Source organism: Cavia porcellus, unplaced genomic scaffold, assembly GCF_034190915.1.
Source record: "Cavia porcellus strain 051 isolate PalLab524CR breed Dunkin Hartley unplaced genomic scaffold, mCavPor4.1 scaffold_6, whole genome shotgun sequence".
NCBI lineage: Eukaryota > Metazoa > Chordata > Mammalia > Rodentia > Caviidae > Cavia > Cavia porcellus.
Window position 1 is genome coordinate 93732965 of NW_026947489.1, and position 21317 is coordinate 93754281.

At 49.7% G+C, this 21317-nt stretch overlaps 2 protein-coding genes across 2 annotated transcripts; both read right to left on the minus strand.

Moving 5' to 3' along the window:
• Window positions 1-8571: 8571 nt before the first annotated feature.
• Krtap29-1 (keratin associated like protein 29-1) lies at window positions 8572-10285 on the minus strand. The gene has a single exon (XM_063249721.1). It carries the CDS (start codon window positions 10241-10243, stop codon window positions 9296-9298), a length of 948 nt encoding a protein of 315 aa, XP_063105791.1. The 5' UTR covers window positions 10244-10285; the 3' UTR covers window positions 8572-9295.
• Window positions 10286-15927: 5642 nt separating this feature from the next.
• LOC100735729 (keratin-associated protein 16-1) lies at window positions 15928-17929 on the minus strand. Its single transcript, XM_003467105.2, has one exon. It carries the CDS (start codon window positions 17890-17892, stop codon window positions 16309-16311), a length of 1584 nt encoding a protein of 527 aa, XP_003467153.2. The 5' UTR covers window positions 17893-17929; the 3' UTR covers window positions 15928-16308.
• Window positions 17930-21317: the final 3388 nt, after the last annotated feature.

Consider the following 21317-nt stretch of genomic DNA (forward strand, 5'->3'; position numbering starts at 1 on the left):
ATCTGGATTTGACCGCTTATCCTCCTGCAGCCCCACAATTTGTCATGTGTGGAAGAAATCTTACATTGATACATCGTGGTGTCCTGTAGCCCTTTATGACATTTCTAGCTGTAGTCCAAGGTAACTTAGGGACTTATTTCCCAACCAATTTTTAAAGGAATCCCCAGCAATGTGGAATCATGCTCCTGAAAGTAACAGTCACCACCATGTCACACTGGCTCCCCTGTGTGTGACTTTGTTTATCTGACATCGCTATGAGCAGAGAGGCATGCTGCATGATAGATATTGCAGCTCAGACCCAGAGATTTTTTTTTTTTTGTCTTTACTCTTCAGATGCTCTGAGCACCTCGGATCCCAGCCCCCCAGCTCAGCTGCCCCAGGCAGCTCCCTATTCCCCAACTTCTGCCATAGTGGGATCAAATCCACAATTTCGGCTCACACCCCCCCCCAGCGTCCCACCCCTTCTTCTCTGGCCACCCTGTTGCCTGGAACTCATGGGAAGATCTAAAAGAATAAACTCTACAAAGTGGCCTGTGACAAATGGTTGTGGGAACTGGGCCCAAGACTGCAGGCCCTGCCAAGATCAGGACTGGTGTGACCATCCCTTCCCAGCCCCGACCCCCCACACATTCTGACACCACACAGATCTCTAAGCCAGAGGCATTTAATAGCACCCTGCCTCTCTTTCCCCAGGCCTTTGCCTCAAGAATCTTGGATTTACAACACCAGTGGTGTCAGATTCTCCTCAGCCTCCTGAGCATAAGTTAAAAGCCTGTGTTATACAGATAATATAAACTCGACAGGGCCTCACCCTCCCTTCCTAATCCTGATTCCCTGTTTTTACAACAGCCAGAAAGCATCCAGGCCCCCTTTTCTAAACAAAAGCATTCCTTGTCCAAGATAAGGATAAGATAGAAACCACATTCACAGCAGCACCTAGATTCCTGCTGAAGACCTGAGAGAATGAATTTCTATAATCTTCTAACACTTAAGGTGGATTTCTAATAAAATTAACCCAGTTCTTCCAAAGATCCCCCTTTACGTACACAACAGTAATAAATGCACTCGTATAAAACAACAAACTCAGTAAGACTAAAAATAAACCCTGTAAGAGAAAGAGAATTTTTCCCCACTCAAATAAGTAAAGAATAAGTGCCTTTCAGTTCCACTGGTAAAACCATGTTTATGATCTAAGAAAGGAAAAGGTCGAAAATCACTGACATGTTCAAAACAGGATGTGTACAGAACTGGGTAGAGAAACCTTGGAGGAGGGAGGGCATGACCCCCACGCGGGTGTAAACAGTATAGGCGAGAATTTGCTTTCTCTCTAAATGTAGTCATCTAACCTTGAACCGGTTGCTTCTCAGACCGAGTGAGCACTCGGAACTCCCACTGGTGAGGTTTGAAGAATCATAAGAAAACCAAGCTACGAAGAGACCAGGTCCGCTTCAGCGCCAGCATCACACGCCAAAGAGCGCTGTGGGCTGGGCGGTCTGTGTCTCTCCCCGTGCTTGGCAGCAGTGCAAATAAGCGTTTGCCTGCTGCTCTTAGGTCTGCTGGAACTTGCCCCTAAAGCATCTCCCGTCTCCTGTTATATGTGGTGCTCTATTGCCTGGACACGCTTCTAACTAAATCAGTTTTATTGGCCCCGTGCTGATTGACAGGGCAATACTTCCTTCTGTCTTGGGAGATGACACATATCAAGCATTTGCACTACAGGTACAGGATTCGAGTTGCATGGGCTGGTTTGCTCCCGAACCCTTTAAAATAACCTACAGTGTTCATGAAGGCATTAAGTGCTCACTGGCCTATCACGGCTCCCCTGGAGTGCAGAACAATCCTTCAGCATTGGTTAAACTATCTCTGGGCACTGATAGGTCCAGCGCTGGTGACGCTATTTCCTGCTCCCTTCAACTGGCTGCAAGCAAGGTGGTGACAGCTTGTGTCCAGTTTAGCGAGAACAAGTGGCATTAAAAATCAGACAGGTCCTCAGACTCAGGTCCTCCGACCATACTGATTATATTAACTGCAGTGTGATAGGAAGCTTCTCCAGAAGTTGCTTATTTATTTTGTTTTAATTAATTTGAACATTTTGGTGGAATACACGCCTGCATTGCATCCCAACCACCTTCTTCTTGAGGAACTGGCATCCTGAGCATCTTTGCCCCTCTCCACTCCCTCTCTTCCCACCTGCAGAACCTGCCTCCCTGCTTCCCGCTGTCTCTTTCAGTTTGCTCTTTGAGTCCCATGTATGTGGGGCTTCGCACATTACAGAAACCGTGAGATATTTAACTTCCAGTGCCTGATGTATTTCACTCAACATTACGGTGATGCTTTTCTGTCCTCCCCTGCCCCATCCAAGGTGAGATCCGATGTGTTTGGCAAAGAAGCTCCACGCCACGCCTCGGACCCAACCCGAGATCTCCCTGTGGAATGTAACGCAACATCAAACTCCCACTGCACATATTTTCATTTGGGGTCCAACTTTTCAGACAGTGAGGGCAAAATCCAAATGAAAAACATGGTTGTGTCTCAGGACAAATCCACTTATAAACATGGAGATTCTTTACATGCCCTGTCCATTGTGCGTGTTGTGTTCTGTAGCAGCTAGAGATAAAAAAGCAGAGCGCTCGCCGGAATGTAAAGAACCTGGAGGGGGATGAAGGCTCCGCTGTTGAGGCAGGTCCCGTAGGGGCCCCTCCAGCGTTTCAGGTTTCTGCAGGCCACGCACTGATGATAGACTTGATCTTGTCTGGAAACAAAGTCCTGGATTATTCAAAGGGTCCTTTGTGGATGCTGGATTAAGAGCTAACAGAGGACTAATTAGATCTAGGGATGTCAGGCAGTTTCTCTTTTTCCATGTTTCATTTCAGTGTCAGCATCTTACTTGGCACCCAGTTCAAGCTGAGACTTGGATGGGAAATTACCGGGTCTGTCAGGCAGACAGCTCGGGGGTGGACCCATCTGATGGCCTCAGAGGAGATCCCGCAGTTACCGGGACTCCAGCCTCAAGGCTCACATTTCGGTAGCTCATGTACTAAGCTACCGCCACCTAGCCACGCCCCACCTGCACTTCTAACCTGCAGAGTCAGCAAGATAGCAAACACCTGCTGTCCCAGCCCTTGAGTCCGGGGTTAAGGCTTCATGCCATCGACAGACTGTTAGGAAAATAAAATGAATACATGTACTCAAAGGCACAGTTCTCAAAAGCAATAGCGAGCTAAAATATTAAGTTGCAAAATTTCATGCTATGTATGTAAACTTTCAAATTTGCAACCCCTAATGGTAGATATTATTTATATACTTTATAAATGTATGCTTATTTCTTACATAAATTACAGTAGCTGGGAAGGAAGACAATAAAAATCATGATGTAGGTTGACCCTGAGAAGGAAAGGAGAAAAGAAACAAGGGACAGGCATAAGGGCTGGAGATTTAGCTCAGCCACATGAGCACCTGCCTGGCAAGCGTGAAGTCATGAGTTCGATCCCTGGTTCAAAAAGCAAAAAAAAAAAATAGATGGGTATAATAGGAACCCCAACCTTATGAATAATGTTGTATTCCCATTGCATACTTTTAAAATCTGAAGGAGATGAAAGAAATCAGTTCTCAGTGGTGTTTGTGTATCTTTCTCATATTTTTAAAAATTGTCCTCCTACTCTGCTGAGGTGGAGTGTGAACAGGATTAGTTAGAAGCATGTCCAGGCTGGATAGAGCACTGCTTATAACAGGAGATGGGAGATGTTTTAGGGCAAGTTCCAGCAGACCTAAGAGCTGCAGGTAAACGCTTATTTGAACTGCTGCCAAGCCCAGGGAGAGATACAGATCACCCAGCCCACGTCTCTCATTTGACATATTTAGACCTAGCGTTTGCCACGCTGGCAGCTGGCCAGGGCAAGCTATGTGCAGTTAGCTGCGAAATTGATGATTGGGACGATAAGAAGGAGAAGATAGACTCAGGCAGATCCAAAAAAGAGCTATTGCAAAATGCACTTTGAAATCTTGAGTCCTTGGAGCGTGCTGGGATCAATAAATGAAATGCATAAGCAGAGAGAATCTAAGGAGCAGAGTCGGCAGGATACGTCCATTTCCCAGACCCTCAGCCTCACCCAGAGTGACAGGGATCTGTGTGGAAGATGCAAGAGAGAGGTTTGGGGTGGGTTACCCATCCACACATCACTTGGGAAGACATTCACCTATGAGAAGTCTGTTGCGATAGCAAGGTTTCCTTTTCTCTCCCTCTCTGCCTTCTCTGAGTTCTTGTTTTGGAGCTCAGTTGCAAACAAATGGAACACTGTCATTTTTGGTCCTTACAAGATCCCTTTCCTGTGTATTTAGGAAATTTCTCTCTGCACTTGCATATCCATTAACTTAATCGCTGTTTTTCCTGTGCCCCATTTTCTTCCCAGAGGTAGCTCCAGGCATTTTTTTTTTTTTTTTTTTGCATGAGTTCTTATGTGTCTGTCAGTGGAATAGCCGACCACGTAGTCATGTGAGTGGCCGTGAGTGATGTGTCTTATTCTGTTTTATAAGTAAGCAGCATGGTTTTAAGATACATCCAGGTGGGCCACAGCTGTTGCTCAGTGGCACAGCACCTGCCTGGCAAGTGCGAGGTCCTGAGTTAGATTTCTGGTACCAAAAAATGCATCCATGTATCTCTGCATCTGAATAATACGTTTCATCTAATTCCAACATGACACTCAGAGCAACTCCTCATAAATTCGCCTACCCACTTTCTCAGGTGTAGACACCAGATTTCTTTTTTTTTTTTTTTCTTTTTTTTTTTAATTTTATTTAAGGAGAAAAGAAAAAAAAAGCAGGGAAAGGGTACAAGTTATACAGATTTACAGAAAAAAAAAAGAACAGTAGGAAATCACTAGTTAATGGATTACATATTGTCATCTTAGAAATAATTGTTCAAGTCACAAAATTAAAGCTTGTAAAGTGGACATTCCATCAATGATACTGCAAACAGTTCTGTTCATTGATCCAATAAAACTCTGTGATATCATTTTCTATCTTATACACTTAAATATACATGCAGTTATATAGTTTGGAGCGCTTTCTTTTCCTCTCTTTTGTACGATGACTATTACACATTTTGGGTTTCATTGCTCCCACGGTTCTTATTACTTTTTTGGAAGAGAGTAAAACCAAATGTGACATAACAGAACAGAATCGGTCAAGTCAAAAGGGTGGACATAATAGATAATGTAAAAACATAATACAAGGTGATCAACAATGGTTACCATAATGCCTCCCGCTATCTCTAATAGAATTGCCTATATCATTAGTTATAATACAATTGAACAAAACAGTAAAGAATAAAACCGACAAAGCCAAAACATTGGAGACATTGTAGGTCTTCAAAAGTAGATAAAAGTCAACAAGAATGGGCGTCATAATGAATCTCATTATCTTCACAGCTGATGCCTAAACTTTCGAACCTGATACTATCCAGCAAAACAGAATAGGGGAACATCAGTTAAAAACCAGATGACACCAGATTTCTTTTAAACTCCAGTCCAACAAAGAAATGCCCCAGTGAACACCCTTGCATGGGTTCCTCTGTGAACCCGCGGCAAGATTTTGCAGGAATACATCCTCAAGAGCAGACATTCTGGATCACAGAATATGCGTTTCTATTCTTTACCTGAGTTCAGGTTTTACCTTCAAGCCAGTAATCCCACCATCAATGCTGGGTTCCTACAAACTCGTGATCCCAGCAGCACCCGACATGAACAGGAGTGGACCATCTCCCGCCCATGAGCCAAAACCTGCCCACTGCATGTTGTTGTAAATAAAGTTTTATTAGCACTCAGCCACACTCATCTGCGCACACACTGTTCATCAACACCTTAACGACACGATGGCAAATGCAGTCAGAGACAGCCTGTGTGCCTCACAAAGGCTGCATGATTGCTAGCTGTTCCTTGCACTGAGCTCCTGAGCGCATTCAGTTACCTGCTGCTTGACGGCCACGCAGTGGTGTCTAACTGCTATTTCAATTTGGGTTTCTCTGAAAAGTGGTGGTTTGAGCATCCTGTCACCAGCTTCTTTGTCTAGTAGTTCCTTTTCCATGAATCATCATTTATATCTCAAGGTTCTTTCTTTCACACAAGTTCCAGGGTGTACGGGGCTTTTAGCACAATCCTGGGGGAAATAGCTGAGCTCTCTGCACCACACAGGCAAATCCTGGGGTAAACTGAAGCTGGTTCTTCCTTCCGTAGATGGGACTCTGACCTTACCAAAGGTCACCTGACCAGTGCGTGTTGGTGGGATGCAAGCCCTTCTCCCCTGAGCCATGGTCCAGGGGAACTTTCTCTCTCACCCCTGCTCTGGAACTTTCGCTTTGGGTTGCATTTCCAAACTGCAAATTCCTGCCTTTGACTCCTTGCAAAGCTCTAGCTGGGGGTGGAGGTGCTTTCTCAGCAACAAGACCTGCTCTCTCTGCAGAGGACGGTCCATAGAGGAAGAGACCGTGAGCACGGGCTTCTCACCTCCTTTAACCTTCCCCAACCTTCCCACAGGATACCCTTTGACCTGAATGTTAACGGTCAATGTATTTTTTTAATTTTTACTGCTTCGCCAATAAATTTTCTAACCACTGACAAAGGAGATTTGGATGAGTCTCCTGTCTTATATAAATGACCAATAAATTATTTTCATCAGATCTATAACATTTTATCAAATAAGGCTTATTTTATGTTTTGCCACAAAACGGAAATGCTGGTGTATGTGAGGACCGCTCCAGGCACTTACGCCACTTGGATAATTATCCCTTCATCCTGTTCGGGAGAGCCAGGATAAACAGAGAGACCAACAGGAGAACCGAAGCTCAGAGCTGAGAATGGAGAATTGATCAACAATACAATTTAGATTCCGAAAGTACCATCCACCAAAGGTGAGCTGACCTTAGACGAGAGCTCTGAGGTGATCCTGTGGGGAGACGGTCGTCTTTTCTTTAGATGGTGCTGGAGGAACAGGGCAGCTACACGCAAGGAAACCTGGCTCCCCTGTCCCAGACCCAGATCATGGCCTTCCCTGTGGCTTCAGACCTAAACCATGTCGCACACCCAGAGGTCCTTAACTGACAAAAGGGACAAGGAAGTTTACAGTAAAGATTTTCCCAAAAGCAAGCCAAGGCACCCACTTTCAAAAGTATTCAGGTTTAATAACTGAGCACCAGGAATACAAAAGAGGATCAGAAGTCCCTTGGAGCTAATTGTTTTAAAAACCATCTCTTCCAATGTCAAAACACAGCAAACTACGGAAAGACTCCAAAGTGTTTCCAGTTTTATTTGAACAGGCCATTCGGTAAATTTATCATTCAAATGTAGAGTGGAGTCACCTTAAACTGTTCTCCATGCCCAATATCTTCCATGTTTATTTCTTTTCTATGTTGAAAAGAAAATTTTTTAGCATCAGTAATTCATCACCTCTGGAGAAAAGGCCATCAAACACGTAGGAAAGAAATTAAAATGCTAACAGGTCTTATTTCATCAGCAAAATATAATCTCTTTAAGAAACTAAGGGGAAAGAAGCCAGGCGGCAGATGTCTGCCTGTAACCCAAGCACTTGGAAAGACTGAGGCAGGAAGACACGAGTGTTAGGCAGGAGGCTCACTGTAAGACTTGGTTTCAAGCCCGGCATTCTCCACAGAGAGAGAGAGAAAGAGAGCGAGACAGAGAGACAGTAACCTGTATTCTCCACAAGACATTTTTGATGCAAATACACGTGTAAAATAAGAAATCTTTACAAAATGTGCTCACTTCATAGACTTCACATGACCCATACTGAGGTCATGCTTTTAACCAGGTGTAGTTCTTTGTCACTAATGTTATAAATTATGTTCAGTGTACTGCACGAATCTTGTAGTATTTTAAATGACCCATACCTACTGCTAGACGAGGTCATTATCTCTAGTTTTGGTTTTATAGTGAGCAGCGCTACCCACTCTCGGGGTAGGCGGGATCCAGCTTGAAAAGTTCGTTCCTTTCTCTTTTTACTTTCATTGGTGCACATTTGCAGCCCACAATAACTTCGCCCACGGCCGGGAACTGATGGGCGCACAGAACACAGCTCAGTGCTGATCATCATCCCCCTTCCCCGCTCCCCGGTTATCTTCCCTGCGTCAGACTCACTCACTTAGCTTGTGAGACCTCATGCAGCTAACCACACAAACTGAAGAGCAGACTCACAGACCACAGAACATGTCAGGCACGTAAGATGATTGTACTAAGTCAAAGCACACTTCTGGATACGCTGCCCGTGCCGAATTCCAATGCTCTTTCCTCTCTCTTCTTTCTCTGATTACCTTTTATCATACATATCTAAGAGCAACCATGCGCTCTTATGCGTGTATGTCTGAGTTACCTCAGGTGACAGGGGTCTCAAGTGCATCTGTTTCCCACAAATGATTCAACTGTACCCTTCTTCGTGGCAGAGTAGTATTCCACTGCATATAAATACCTCACTTCCTTTAACCCATTCACCTGCTGACAGACATGAACAGTTTCCACTTGGCCACTATGAATTGGGCTGCTGTAGTCATGGACACGTGTACGTCCCTGTAGTATGATGCTTTTATTTTGAGCCCTGGCTTCCCGCATAGGTTCACTGTGGGGAAACTGGGACCCACTCAGCCCAAAAGAGCTCTGGGCAGTGAAAAGGCTGGAGCCAGGGACGCCACTCACCCTCCCCCACTCCAGCTTGAGCTTCTGCAGTTCCAGCCTTCTGCCACCCATTCCCACAGTGCAGACGGCCTCACGGAGTGGAGGCCACAGCCCCCAGGGCCAGTGTGACCTAAGGGAAGCTGACAGGCTGTACAGAAATCAGCAGAAGCACCGGTGTCTCTCCACGACTCTTCACTGCTCAGCTCTTTTTGAGCAATTGGCAGCGAGGGGATCCCCTGAAGGATCAAACCATGACCACAGGGAAGGCTGTGCTGGGACATGAGCTGAGAGCATCGGGAAATGTGGGAGGGAGGCTGGGCTGTAAGGCTCGGTCTCCCTTCCTTACCAACCAGCTCGTCCTGGGCGGGGACTCCTCATCCACCTGGAGAGAGTGGGGATCGGATCCTAATAGCATCAGGGCACAGGCAGTGTTGCAGTCCCCGAGAGGGAGGTGGGCGCCCCAGGGTGGCTGTGCATCGTGGGCAGCAGCCCCCCCCCCCCTTCACGGGAGGACAAGGGTGCTCACCGGCAGAGCGCAAGTTTGTGGCAGCTGGGCTCACAGGGTGCTGGATGGAGAGTCAGCACACAAGGGCTGCTGGGCACAGACTTGGGGAGGTCGGTCAGAGGTGGCTAAAGCCACAGCTGGACGCTTTGCCTGAGCCTGTCACACAGCAAGCAGGCTTCCAGGATGGGGACTGGCGGCCAGGACTGTGAGAAGTGCATCCATCACAAGTTGGTTGGCCCGAGGGCACAGGGCCACAGGAAACCGGCTTGCAAGGGCTGTTTTCAGAACAGGAGGACCGGCAGGTGGCTGCTGGCCGGCAGATGAAGGACACAGGAGAAGCCAGGTGGCAATGATATGCCTGGCAGGGAGCATGCACCCAGCAAGTCGGACTGCAGGAACAGAATACAAAAGTCCACGGCTGGCAGGAAACGGGAATGCAGGGGACAGGTCGGCCTGGCTCAAAGACGTAGCAGAGGAGCGGGTGACAGCTGGCACCACAGCAGAGCTGGTCCTCACCTCCCGTGGGATGCTGTGAGCCTCCTTGGCAGCAGCTGGGTTGGCACAGGCTAGCTGCCGGGAGAACTGGTGGGCAAGGCACGTCAACACCGGAAGTTATGTCTGGGCAGGACTTAGCTTCGTGGCAGACAGACTGGCCACCCACTGCCTGGCCTGGCCCAGGTGGGCACGCAGGTTCCTGGCAGGAGCTCTGCAGACAGGAGCTGGCATCGCAGCACTTGGACTCTAGCTTGGACTCACCACCGGCAGAGTCTGAGCAGGACGGCGGAGGGGAGGCACCCAGCCCAGGAGAGTGACCAGCGCCTGACAGACAGCGGGCTGCGCTGGAGTCTATGGGCTGGCAAACAAAACCCACGCAGGACATGTCGGGGAGGTGGGGAGGTTGGCGGCGGGATGGCTGGTGGTTCCCTTGGCACGTGACCAGTTGCCACGTTCTGCTCTGGCAGGAACTGGGCAGGCAGATCGCATTTCGGACGCTTGGGCATACGGTAACAGCAGGCACAGCCGGAGGGGCTGTGTCATTTCCAGGACAACAGCTGTTTACCATGGAGCGTGCGCTACGCTTGCTGAGGATCACAGCCTCTGTGTGTCCAGGTTCCAAAGATCGAAAGAAAGATCGTCCTTAGAGAGGCCTTTATAGTCCCTGGCGGGGCCCCAGGGAGCATCTTTCCCTGTTATTGTTTCTGCCTATTTGCACCCCCGCCTCTGATTAGGCTCCACTTGGGAAGGTGGCTATGAAGCTGGAATTTCCCTTTGTAGAACCTGGCCTCAGGGGTGCCGCTCTGGGGTGAGCTCTTTTACAGGTTGTGCCCCAGCCCAACTGAAGCAAGCACTACCCCCTCATCAGGAGGCCTCCCCCAAGCCACCGTGTCCTGCGCCCTTCCTCACAATCAGGAAGTAAAGCCCGGGATCAATCACAGGGAGCCGGGAAGTAGGCTGTGAAGCCCACGAACACTGCAGCGCCTCCGCCTCTTTCTGGAACTGAAGTTTTATGTAACAACCAGTAACAACTGCAGGGGCGTCCATTTGCTGCAGGGTTACTGCCAATACCAGCCTGGAATGAACTCACTGAGTGCCTGCCTTGCAAGCAGGCAGTCGTGAGTTCAATCCCTGGTACCGACAAAAAGGAAAAAGGAAAAAAAAAAAAAAAAAAAAAAAACCAACAAACAAAACATTTTATTTTGAAGTAAGGTCTCAAAAAGTTGCAAAATTGCCCAGGTTGGGTTCCAACTTGTGATCTTCCTGCCTCAGCTTCCCAGAGTGCTGGGAATATAGACAGAGGGGACCACGCTTGACTTCTAATTCTTCTCCATTCAATATGATCAGTTTTAAAACTTCCCCGCTTAAAAGTCATCTTCAGGTGCATTGCTAAGTAGAGGCGAGCACTCACTGAGTTTGTGCTTGCTGATAATTACAGTCGCAGCGCGGGGTGGATGCTCCCCAGCCCAGGCCCTGGACAGCTGGCCCGGAAGCCGGTGCCGTAGGCTGTAGTACACACTGGCCCCAGTCTCCGTGGGAGTCCTTCCCACTCCTCCTCAGTTCCAGGAGGCCTAATGAGCGGTTGATGTCAGAGACTTCAGGATGGGATGAGCTGGCTGGGTTTGCGCACTGTTTATTCCAGGCATAGCTTAGGGACCGAGTCTTCTTGAGTTAGTTTTGTCACTTCCAGCACAGCGATGCGAATTGTACTCCGCTGAGCTAAATCCCCAGTCCCTAATAAAATATATTTTAAATGGGCTGGGAATGTAGCTCAGTGCAAAGGCCCTGGGTTCATTCCCCAACCCCCATAATCCGAGCAAAGAGGAGGATGAGAAGAGGAGAAAAAGAAGGAAGGTGAGGAAGAGGAAGAGGAAGAAGAGGGAAAAGATGGAGGAGAATGAGAGGAACAGAGGAGGAGGAAGGAAGAAAAATGAGAAGAAAAGGATAAAGAAAGGGAGAGGAGGAGGCTGGAGGAGAAGGGAGGAGGAGAACAGAAGGAGGGGAGGGGAAAAAGGAGAAGGGGGAAGAAGAGAAGGAGGCCGCGAGGTAGAGGAAGTTTGTAATGTGGGGCGAACATAATTTCTAAAACTGTAAAACTACAGCCACCAGAAGTACTATCAAGACATGTCTGCAGGTGCAGTTAAATCAGTTCCTTCCAAGAGGAAAGTGGGGGGGGGGGGGCTCCTCTGACCCCTGTCGCTCTCCTTCTCAGAGCTTGTCCAGGCTCTGCGTGGCCACCAAGGCCTTCCCATCCACCCACCTGTAGCTATCCATCCGCCCACGAGTCTGCCCGCATCCGCCCACACTGGTCCACATCCTGGCCGGGCTCCTGCTGGGATTGTGTGCTGGCGTGGGAAGGCCATGCCGAGTCCAGCAAGGCCAGCCCTGATTTCTGGTTTTGCCCCTAACTCACTGTCGGACAGTTAGGTGACTGCCACGTCCTCAAGGCACTGAGCTTTCCCCGCCTGCAGTGCTGTTTCTCTGGGGCTCTTCTCATTCTTCTCTGACTGGATCGCAAATTACTGAAAATCCCAGCAGTTCTGGGGGGCACTTTGCAAAGTGCCAGCTACACAATGCCTTCTCTTTGAACCTCCCTTCACCTTCTTAAAAGGATGAGGAGCTTTTCTGATCAGAACAGGGACTGGAAAACCTCCGCCCTGCCGTTACTGCTTTTCTCATGCCATCACTTCCAGGACACACACATACACGTCTTGTGTTCATCTTCTCACCCGTGCTCACTTTGGCATCTTTCAAGCTGTAGAGACCCCTGCACTGCGTTTTATCCCTGAATCCTTGGCCCCCAAAGCTATTTATCTCCCAAGAGGAAATGCTGTGCTTTCCCCCATTTTTTCTAAGTGCTTTTGCTCTCATATTCTGTCTTCTTGAAGAAACCTCCAGCAGAGAGAAGAATCTTTATTTTGTATAGCTTGAGGTTGCTAAAAACCTGAGAAATACAGTGAGCCATAAAAAACAATAGCTAGGGGCAGGGACTGAGCTCAGCGGTGCAAGCGCCTGCCTGGCAAGTTCGAGGTCGTGAGTTTGATCCCCGAACACAAGCGTGGAACTCTAACCATGTGTATGTTACTTACTAGTGATTATCTCAATTTTGTGCCTCTCTGTTATGTGCTCTCTGTGTATGTGTACATGGTCTTCCAGGGCTTATTTTTATGAGCCAGCATTATTATGTCAGGAAGGCTCAGCCGGGCTGAAGCATGCAGTCCCGCCCAGTCACTCTAGCTGGGTATAATATGCCACTGTGCAGATATACCACAATTTACCTGTGTGCTGCAGGGTCCTTGTGTGTCCTTCAGCTGTTACATTATACAGCTAGGGGAAAAAACAAGGGGAAAAAATCCCACTTTCCGGAATTGCTGTAACATATGAAACAGGAAGTCAGTGTTTTGTATAGATTTAATATCCTAGCTAACTACTCTTTTGGTCCCAGAAAGATAAAGAGATAAATCCCAGGGCCTGAGGACATAGTAATTCCAACCCCAATGTACCGAATGAATTTCACTTCTGGCTTCCTCCTCTGCCATCATCTAAACCAATGATTCTCTAGGGAGCGGATTTGCAGCCCTGGGAAACACTCAGCAGTGTTTATCTGGTGACATCAGGAAGGAACCCACAGTAAAGAATTACCCGGCCCAAAATGTCAGCAGTTCCAAAATGGAGACGCTCCTCTTTTGTCTCTGCCTGTGCTTGTGGGGCTCAAGCTGTGTCTTGGGGACAAAAAAACCCTTCCCTGGAGATCGTAAGAGGACACCTATGGAGTCTATCAGTGTCTGCAGGGACCAGGAGAAGATAAGGAAAAGTGTCCCTCAGGAAATTCAGGTTATGGGAAGTACAACCTCCATTTCCTGTTTCGTTCCAACTTAGACACCGGCTTCTTCCAGGACCATTTCCTTCTGTTTCCTTCCTTCCCCCACCAAGGCCAGGGGCTTCCCCAAGCCCAGTGCCCTTCATGTCTCTGCACTGTACTCAGCCCCTCTACGCCTTCACGTCAGCCCTTCACCAAGCCTGAGCACCTCCATCTAGCACCCAAGGACCCGCCCAGGCAGAGCGTCACCTACCCACTGACCTCAAGCTCCCTGGCCTCTAAGGTCACCTCTGCCCAAGTCCACTTGCTGAGCATGTGGAGCATCCCACTCACTGGCACGGTTGTCAGGCCGAGGGAGCTCTCCCTTCCCGCCCATCACTAAGTGATCCCGACTTGTGCTGAAAGGTTCAGCGCCAGCCTTGGGTTCCCTAAGAATTGCTACCGGGTCCTCCGGCACTTCCCTGCATTCACAGACCCTGAGCTTAGAACAGAGACATGTAGGTGTCTTGTGGCCTGAATGTCACCCTGCTAGCGAGCTCTCAAGATTGAGGACTGAGACTTCTGTCTTTTTATTCCTAGAATCCAACCAAGTCCCTGGGTATTAGAGACCCTTATCACGGTGCCAGTTATTGGAGACCCCTGCAGTGGGTTCCAGTGTCCTGTCTGGGTTACGACACATAGCAGAAAAGGAAAAAAGAGCAAGAGACAAAGTGGAGGGGCGCACATCAGGGATCTGGGGCCATTGCTGCTCTCTAGGAACAGAAGGTCCAGAATCTCCAGTTAGCCCCTATTTTATTAGCCAGTGTAGGTGCAGGGCAGGGAGAGTCCTCCTGGAACAGCAGAGAGGCAGTGGTAGAGTGGGAAAGTTGAATATCATAAAGGAAACGAGCCAAGATCCACCCCCACACCTAGGAGCTAATCTTCATGACCAAAAGGAAGGTGATTTCCACATTTCAAAACCAGCCCACAATGCAGGCAGGACAAGAAGAGCCCAGGACAGATAGGATGTCAATTTATAATTCATGGTCCCCAATGCCTGGCACCCATTTAACAACCATGTAATAATATTAGATGAGTGGACCATGGATGGATGGCAGGATGGATATGGACAGATGGGTGGGTAGGGTGTGAGTGGATGGACAGATGCCTGTGGATAATGACTGGATAGATGTGATGATAGTCAAATGGAAGGAAGTGTACAAGTGGATGGATGGATGGATGGATATGCCTGGATGGGTGAGTGGATGGGTGTGCATAGATCACAGATGCATGGATGGATGGGTGAGTACTGATGGCTAGGTAGGGATGGATGGATGTATATAGACAGACATATGAATGGATGGATGAGTGAACGAATGGGCAGATGGAAATGGATAAATGGTGGGTAGGTGAGGATATGATTGGAAATGAATAGATGAATACTAATGGATGGATAGATGGATGAATATGGATGGGTTGACATGGCAGACATATAAATGGATAGATGAATGGATGGAGGGAGATGAATAGATGGATATGGATGGATGGAGGGATAGATGTGGATGATAGATGGGTGGATATGGATGATGGATGGATAGATATAGATATGGATCTGGATAGATGGTTGAGTGGGTATGTGGATGGATGGATGAATGAATGTGGATACATGGATGGTTATGGATGGATGGATGGATGGATGGATAGGTGTGGATGACAGGTGGGTGGGTATGGATGATAGATGTATAGATATAGATATGGATATGGATAAATGACTGAGTATATGGGTGGATGGATGAATGGATAGATGACTGATGGATAGATGGATATGGAATGGATATGGATGATGGATAGATGGCTGAGTGGATGGTGTGTGGGTGTGTGATTAGATAGATATGGCTAGATGTGTAAGTGAGTGGGTGGCTGGATGGACAGATGGATGAATGAGTGTGGATGAATGGGTGGATATGGATGAAAGACTAGAGAGAGGGTAAGTGGCTCATAGGCAAAAGGTGAATGGGGCACAGGGAAGGGACAGTCAGCCCAGCCAGATACAGGATGGGCAAATGTCCAGAAGAGCCTTAACTACCCTGACGCTGCATCCTAAGTCAGTTAAGGATATTGCAGATAGAGATGAATAGACAGATATAGATGGATAGATCATTGGGATGAATGGATGGATATGGGTGATAGAAGCATGGATGGATGGAGAGATTGATATGGATGGATGATATGGATAGGTGGATACATGGATTAATATGATGAATGGATGGATAGATGGACAGATAGATGGACGAATGGATGGATGGATGCATGCATGGATGGATCATGCTTGGACGGATGCATGCATGGATGGATCATGGATGGATGCTGGGATGGATGGATCACGGATGGATGGAACTGCTCTCCACAATGAAGCAATGAGATTGTGGCATTAACAGAGGATGAAGAGCATGTTGCTTAACTTAGCCATTTTATTGGACCAGGAAGTGCATTTCACTGGAGGAGCACCAGAGGGACCTGGACCCACACTGCAAGTGAGCCCACGCAGGAAAAAAGAAAACACTCTGTGCCAGGCAAGGCACCAATGTTGCGACAAAGCAGCTCTTCTCAGCTTAGTGGCAGAACTCAGAATGGCCACCTCTCCACGCCCAGGGCCCCCCTTCAGGCCACAGATATGGACATTCCTGGTGAGTTCTTCAAAGCAGAAGCAGGCAGCAAGTGGCCAAGCAGGAAGGGAAGGGTCTAGCTAAGTCCCAGTGAGCTTTGCAAAGGACAGCCCCATGTTCCTTTCAGCTTGTGGCTGGTTCTGCAGGGGCTGTGGGGCTCAGGTTTGGTCAGCGATCGGCAAGCTTGCCAGTAGTGGGCTGGGCTGCCGCTGTCTCACGGGGAAGCGGGCTGGCTGGCTTGGCCTCCGAGGGCTGGCCCGGAGTCACCTCAGAGACCTCAGGCTTGCTAGGGGTGGCATCAGGGCAGTCGGGCTGGCTGGAGGTGGACTTCTTGCCGTCACGCTTGTCAGAGTCGGACTCGGCACATGGCTGGCGGGAGTAGATGGGACGGTAAGAGTAGGAGGTGAAGCAGGCCGGGCGGCGTAGGATGGAGTAGCAGGGTCGATAGCAGGGTGGCCGGTAGCAGGGTGGCCGGTAGCAGGGTGGCCGGTAGGAGATGGAGGTCAAGTACGGAGGCCTGTAGGTTATGGGCGCCGGGCAGATAGGGCGGTAGATGGGGCGATAGATAGAGGTACTGCACGGGGTGTTGCAGGAACTGGGTATGTAGAAAGTCCGGCGACGGCAGGTCGGCTGGCAGATGGCAGATGCGGATGAGCCCGGACGGTGGCACGGGGGCTGGCTGGAGGTGGACGGACCAGAAACAGGCTCACAGCAGACAGAGTGACAGCGCTTGAGTACGTAGGAGGGCTGGCATGGGGTGGGCACACAGACACAGGGGAGGCAGGGGCTAGGCTCCGAGCAGACGGGCTGGCAGGTGCCGGAGACCCCACCGGAGGACTCCTCACAATCGGAGGCACACGGGGCCTCACAAGAGCTTGGGACACAGCAGACGGGGTGGACGCAGACAGGCTCACAGACCAGGGCCACACAGCCGGCAGGTTGGCAGACACTGGGACCTGAGCAAGACGGCTCGCAGGGGCTAGAGTCACCACAGGCAGGCTGGCAGCTGCTGGTCCCAGAGCAGACAGAGGGACAGCAGCTGGGCGTGGGGCACACCGGCTGGCAGCAAACAGGCTCACAGACCATGGGTTGGCAGGAAGTAGGCACTGTGCAGACCGCTGGGCAGCAGCTGGGCTCACAGATGACCGGCTGGCAACAGCTAGGTTTGCAGAGGACCGGCTGGCAGGAAGCAGGCACACAGAGGACTGCTGGCTGGCAGGGGGTGGTGTCACAGCACACAGGCTGGGAACAGCTGCTCACAGTGCAGGACGGCTCACAGAGGGTGGCCTCAAGGCACACAGGCTGGGCACAGCTGCCAACAGAGCAGGTCGGCTCACATACAGCGGCATTGCAGCACACAGGCTGGGCACAGCTGCTCACAGTGCAGGATGGCTCACAGAGGGTAGCCTCGAAGCACACGGGCTGGGCACAGCTGCTGGTGGAGCAGGTGGGCTGGCAGAGGGTGGCTTCCAGGCACACGGGCTGGGCACAGCTGCTGACAGCACAGGACGGCTCACAGATGGTAGCTTCAAAGCACACGGGTTGGCAGCAGCTGCTCACAGAGCAGGATGGCTGGCAGCTCTGGGACCCACAGCTACCAGACCCACAGCTGTCTTCACAAGTCACCAGCTGCCACGTCTGGCTCCGGCATGAACTAGGCAAGCATACGGGTGCCCCACAGCTCACCTCAGTGGAGCAGAGAGAGACGGCCGGCAAGGAAGGGCACCTCCTAGAGCAGCAGCTGCCAGGCATGGTGGAGAGGCTCTGTGTCCTTGGGAGCGTGGAGAGGTGGCTGCCGGACTGTGCCAGTGCTCTCCAGGGCCCTTGCTTTTATACTGTCTCCCTTTGCCACGCTGCTTGGGGACCCTTGCTTCTTTCCTCATTGCTTGTGTGCCATTGTGCAGAGGAACATCTTATTACGCCCAGGTCTGTTGATCTTGGAGTTGTTTACCTGCTCATAAAGGAGAAGTCTGTTTATTGACCAGCTAAATTTGGAACCCTCAGAGCTCCAGGTAGTCTTAGAACAAGCATCATCACCTGCAGGCTGGCTGGTCTACATTTCCTAGCATCACATACAAGGAAAAAGAAAACAACTTATAATTTATCTACACTGCACCCTGGCTGGGCACGGAATACGGCCTCCGCCCCCAGGGATCTCACTCGGGCGAGCACTCGAGAACACAGGCAAATCCTGTACCTGGGATTTGATCCTCAGAGATATACAGGTTAGCAGAGTGAGGTGGTCACAGACGAGTCCAGGAGGGGACATCTCAGCTGGATTTTAAATGACGGCATCTGATGGTGATAAATACACTTTAAACGTCAGCAGTGCCACCAGACAGAGGTCACTGTGCCCCAGGACACATGGTGAAGTGGGACAGAGTCAGGAAGGCTGTTGCTTGCTGAGGACCTTGTACTCGGCCTCTGTGAGTGGTGGTACCCTCTCTCCACAGCGAACTGCATGGTTTGACGTTTCATACGTGACTTCATCAAAGGCACACCTCACACCTTAACCATGACACTGCCTTCTGTCCTGCTCCCGGGACAGCTGCCCAGCCTGGCCCTGGAAAACCTTTGCCTCGGCCTCGCTGCCCCTTCTCCTCCCCTCCCAAACTTCAGCAGGTTACCAGGATCCTCCTTATTCTTGGAGCTTCGGACACTTCCTAAGTGGAAGACGCTTCAGATGATCCAGAGAGGAGAGGAAAGCAGGAGCTTTGCTAATGCGTGCAGGCGTCCACACCACTACTTTGTTCATCTGTTCCACCCAGCAAACCCTGGGTTCCATGCACAGGACACAACAGATGTGCTGCGGATTCAGCCACACGGTGTACGAGCATTGGAGGACTCACACCTGCGAGTGCTTATGCTCCTGTCTGCCCAGTGGCACAACGAGGGGTGCACTGATGTTTGGGGGGCACCGGGAGAAACATGACCACGGCTGTGGAGGAGCTGGGAAACCTCCTCAAACCGTATGATGGCCAAGCTCGGTCCTCTGAGGAGCTGAGCTGGGTAAAAGAGTGGTAGAGATAGGAAAAGGGCAAGGTGAACATTTAAAATCTTTGAAAATTTACTACAATGAAAGTTAAATGGCCATGAATTTCCTTCAGGATGTACCCCATGACTTCAAGAGTGCTGATCCCACTGTGCTTGTCACTCTCCGAGGCAGTTCTGGAAATCCTTTCTTAGGTGTCTTTACTTGCACTATTGTGGCTGCCTCAGTGTCCTGAATTAATTCAAATCCCTCAAAAGGCGTGCCCTTTGTGGACGTTTTGACATTGGAAGGAGCCATCTGAACACACTCAGGCCATCATCCGTGGTGATATGTTGTCCTACTTGTTATGTTGTGTTTTCTTTTTAATTTAAACATTCGTCACATCTTTTGATCACCACTTGTAGGAAGGAAGCAGGAAATGAATGGTTTGGCATAGTTTCCCTGGACCGGAAGACACAGGGTCAGGACCGGAAGGGCCATGGGCCCTATCATCAAAGGCCTCGAGGACTGTAACAAGCTGGACTCTGTTGTGGCACCCGAGGGGTTGAGCAGGGAAGTAACTTGATCGGTTTCGCCCTTTGGAAAGGTCTCTCCGGCCATGGAGCACAGAGGAAGTCAGAGAGCAGGGAACCTGGAGCAATTACCCAGCAGCCTCTTGGTGACGGCCTGAACTGTGGGGTTCCTGGGGGGCTGGAGCAAGAGGGGAGCTGAAGGAGGCTGCATCTACAAGTCTTCCGGATACAAGCTCAGGCTTAGAGGAGGAAGAGCGCACTTTGAGACGGATCCCTCAGGAAGTGGGGAAGAGGAGTCTGGAGAGTTCAGCTGGAGATTCCTAGCTCCTCTCCTCCTTAACTAAGTCCATGATGGAATTCTGGGTGGAGATGGCCCTTTCCAACACACACAGTGATCTTCTGTGGTGGATAAACTAACAGTCAATTTATAACACCCAGCTGAACTGAATCAGCGTGGCCTGCCCACCTGAGGATCACTGCCAACAGCATGAGAAGCAACACTGGAGGGGAAGACGGTGCACTGGGGATTCGGGACGCTCATCACACTGGCTTCCTGATACAAACTCAGCTGTTCTCACTCTCGGAGGCGCTCAGATCATCGCTGTCGCTGAGGGTGGCTGTGTTTGTCTTTTCGGGGGCCCTGGTCCTTTTGAGCGTCACTTCCTGGCTCCCGTGCAGATCCCTCAGCTGCTGGCACAGATCCTGCATCCCGTTGGTGCAGACTTTCTAGCTTCCACCACTGACCTTTGGGCTTTCCCAGTGCGGATCTTTGTTACAGACTCTCATGAGACATTGCTATGGGCTCCAGGCCTCCAGCTGGACTTGTGTAGGACACTGTCGTAGGATCCAGGCCCTCAGCTGGATTCTCTGGGTCTCTAATACATGGACAGATCTCCTAGACTCTTCTGCATTTGAGTCTCTGGGTGCAAGTTATAAAATAATCCTATAAATTCTATGCCTGCATTAAATCCTCTCCCTTACAAACTTGGTTACAGCATCTCTCACAGGCTTGCAAGTGAGAGACCAGCACAGCATCCTCCGTGGAGCCAGGGCACCATCTCTCCAAAGGATGAGGACTTTGTCTGTTCATTGATGAATCCCCAGTGCCTAGATCAAGGCTTGGCATGCAGGAGGTACACAGTGAATGTTTGTTGAATGAACAAGTGGGAACCTTGTGGTGATTCAGAGAACTCACACCTACCCAAATGTCCGGGAGAGGTGGCCACGCCGCTGGGCACACACCTTTGGCCTCTTGGTGGATTTACCCTGCGCCACACTCTTGCTGTCAGTGTGGCTTTATCCTGAGGACTCCAAACTCAGTTTCTAGGAGACTCATTCCAGCCACAGCAAAAATGACTTAAATGGCAGTGTCTCAGCCTGTATCGGGGTAATCAAATCTCAGAGTCTCTCCAAAAGGAAGACCATGATAGGCACAAGACTAGCAGGTGTTTTCATGAAACCAAAATATGAAAGCCCAGCAAGCCATGCATAGACATCTAGAATGGCTAAAAGCACAGACAGACAGTATCAAGGGTTGACAAGGACCTGGAACAACTGAAACACTCAGCCCTTGCTGGCTGGATGCGGGCAGCTGTGTTTTACAAAGGATTTGTAGTTTTCTACAAAGTTAAGCATTCATTCGTCACTTCCCTAGAAATCCAAATCTAAGTGTT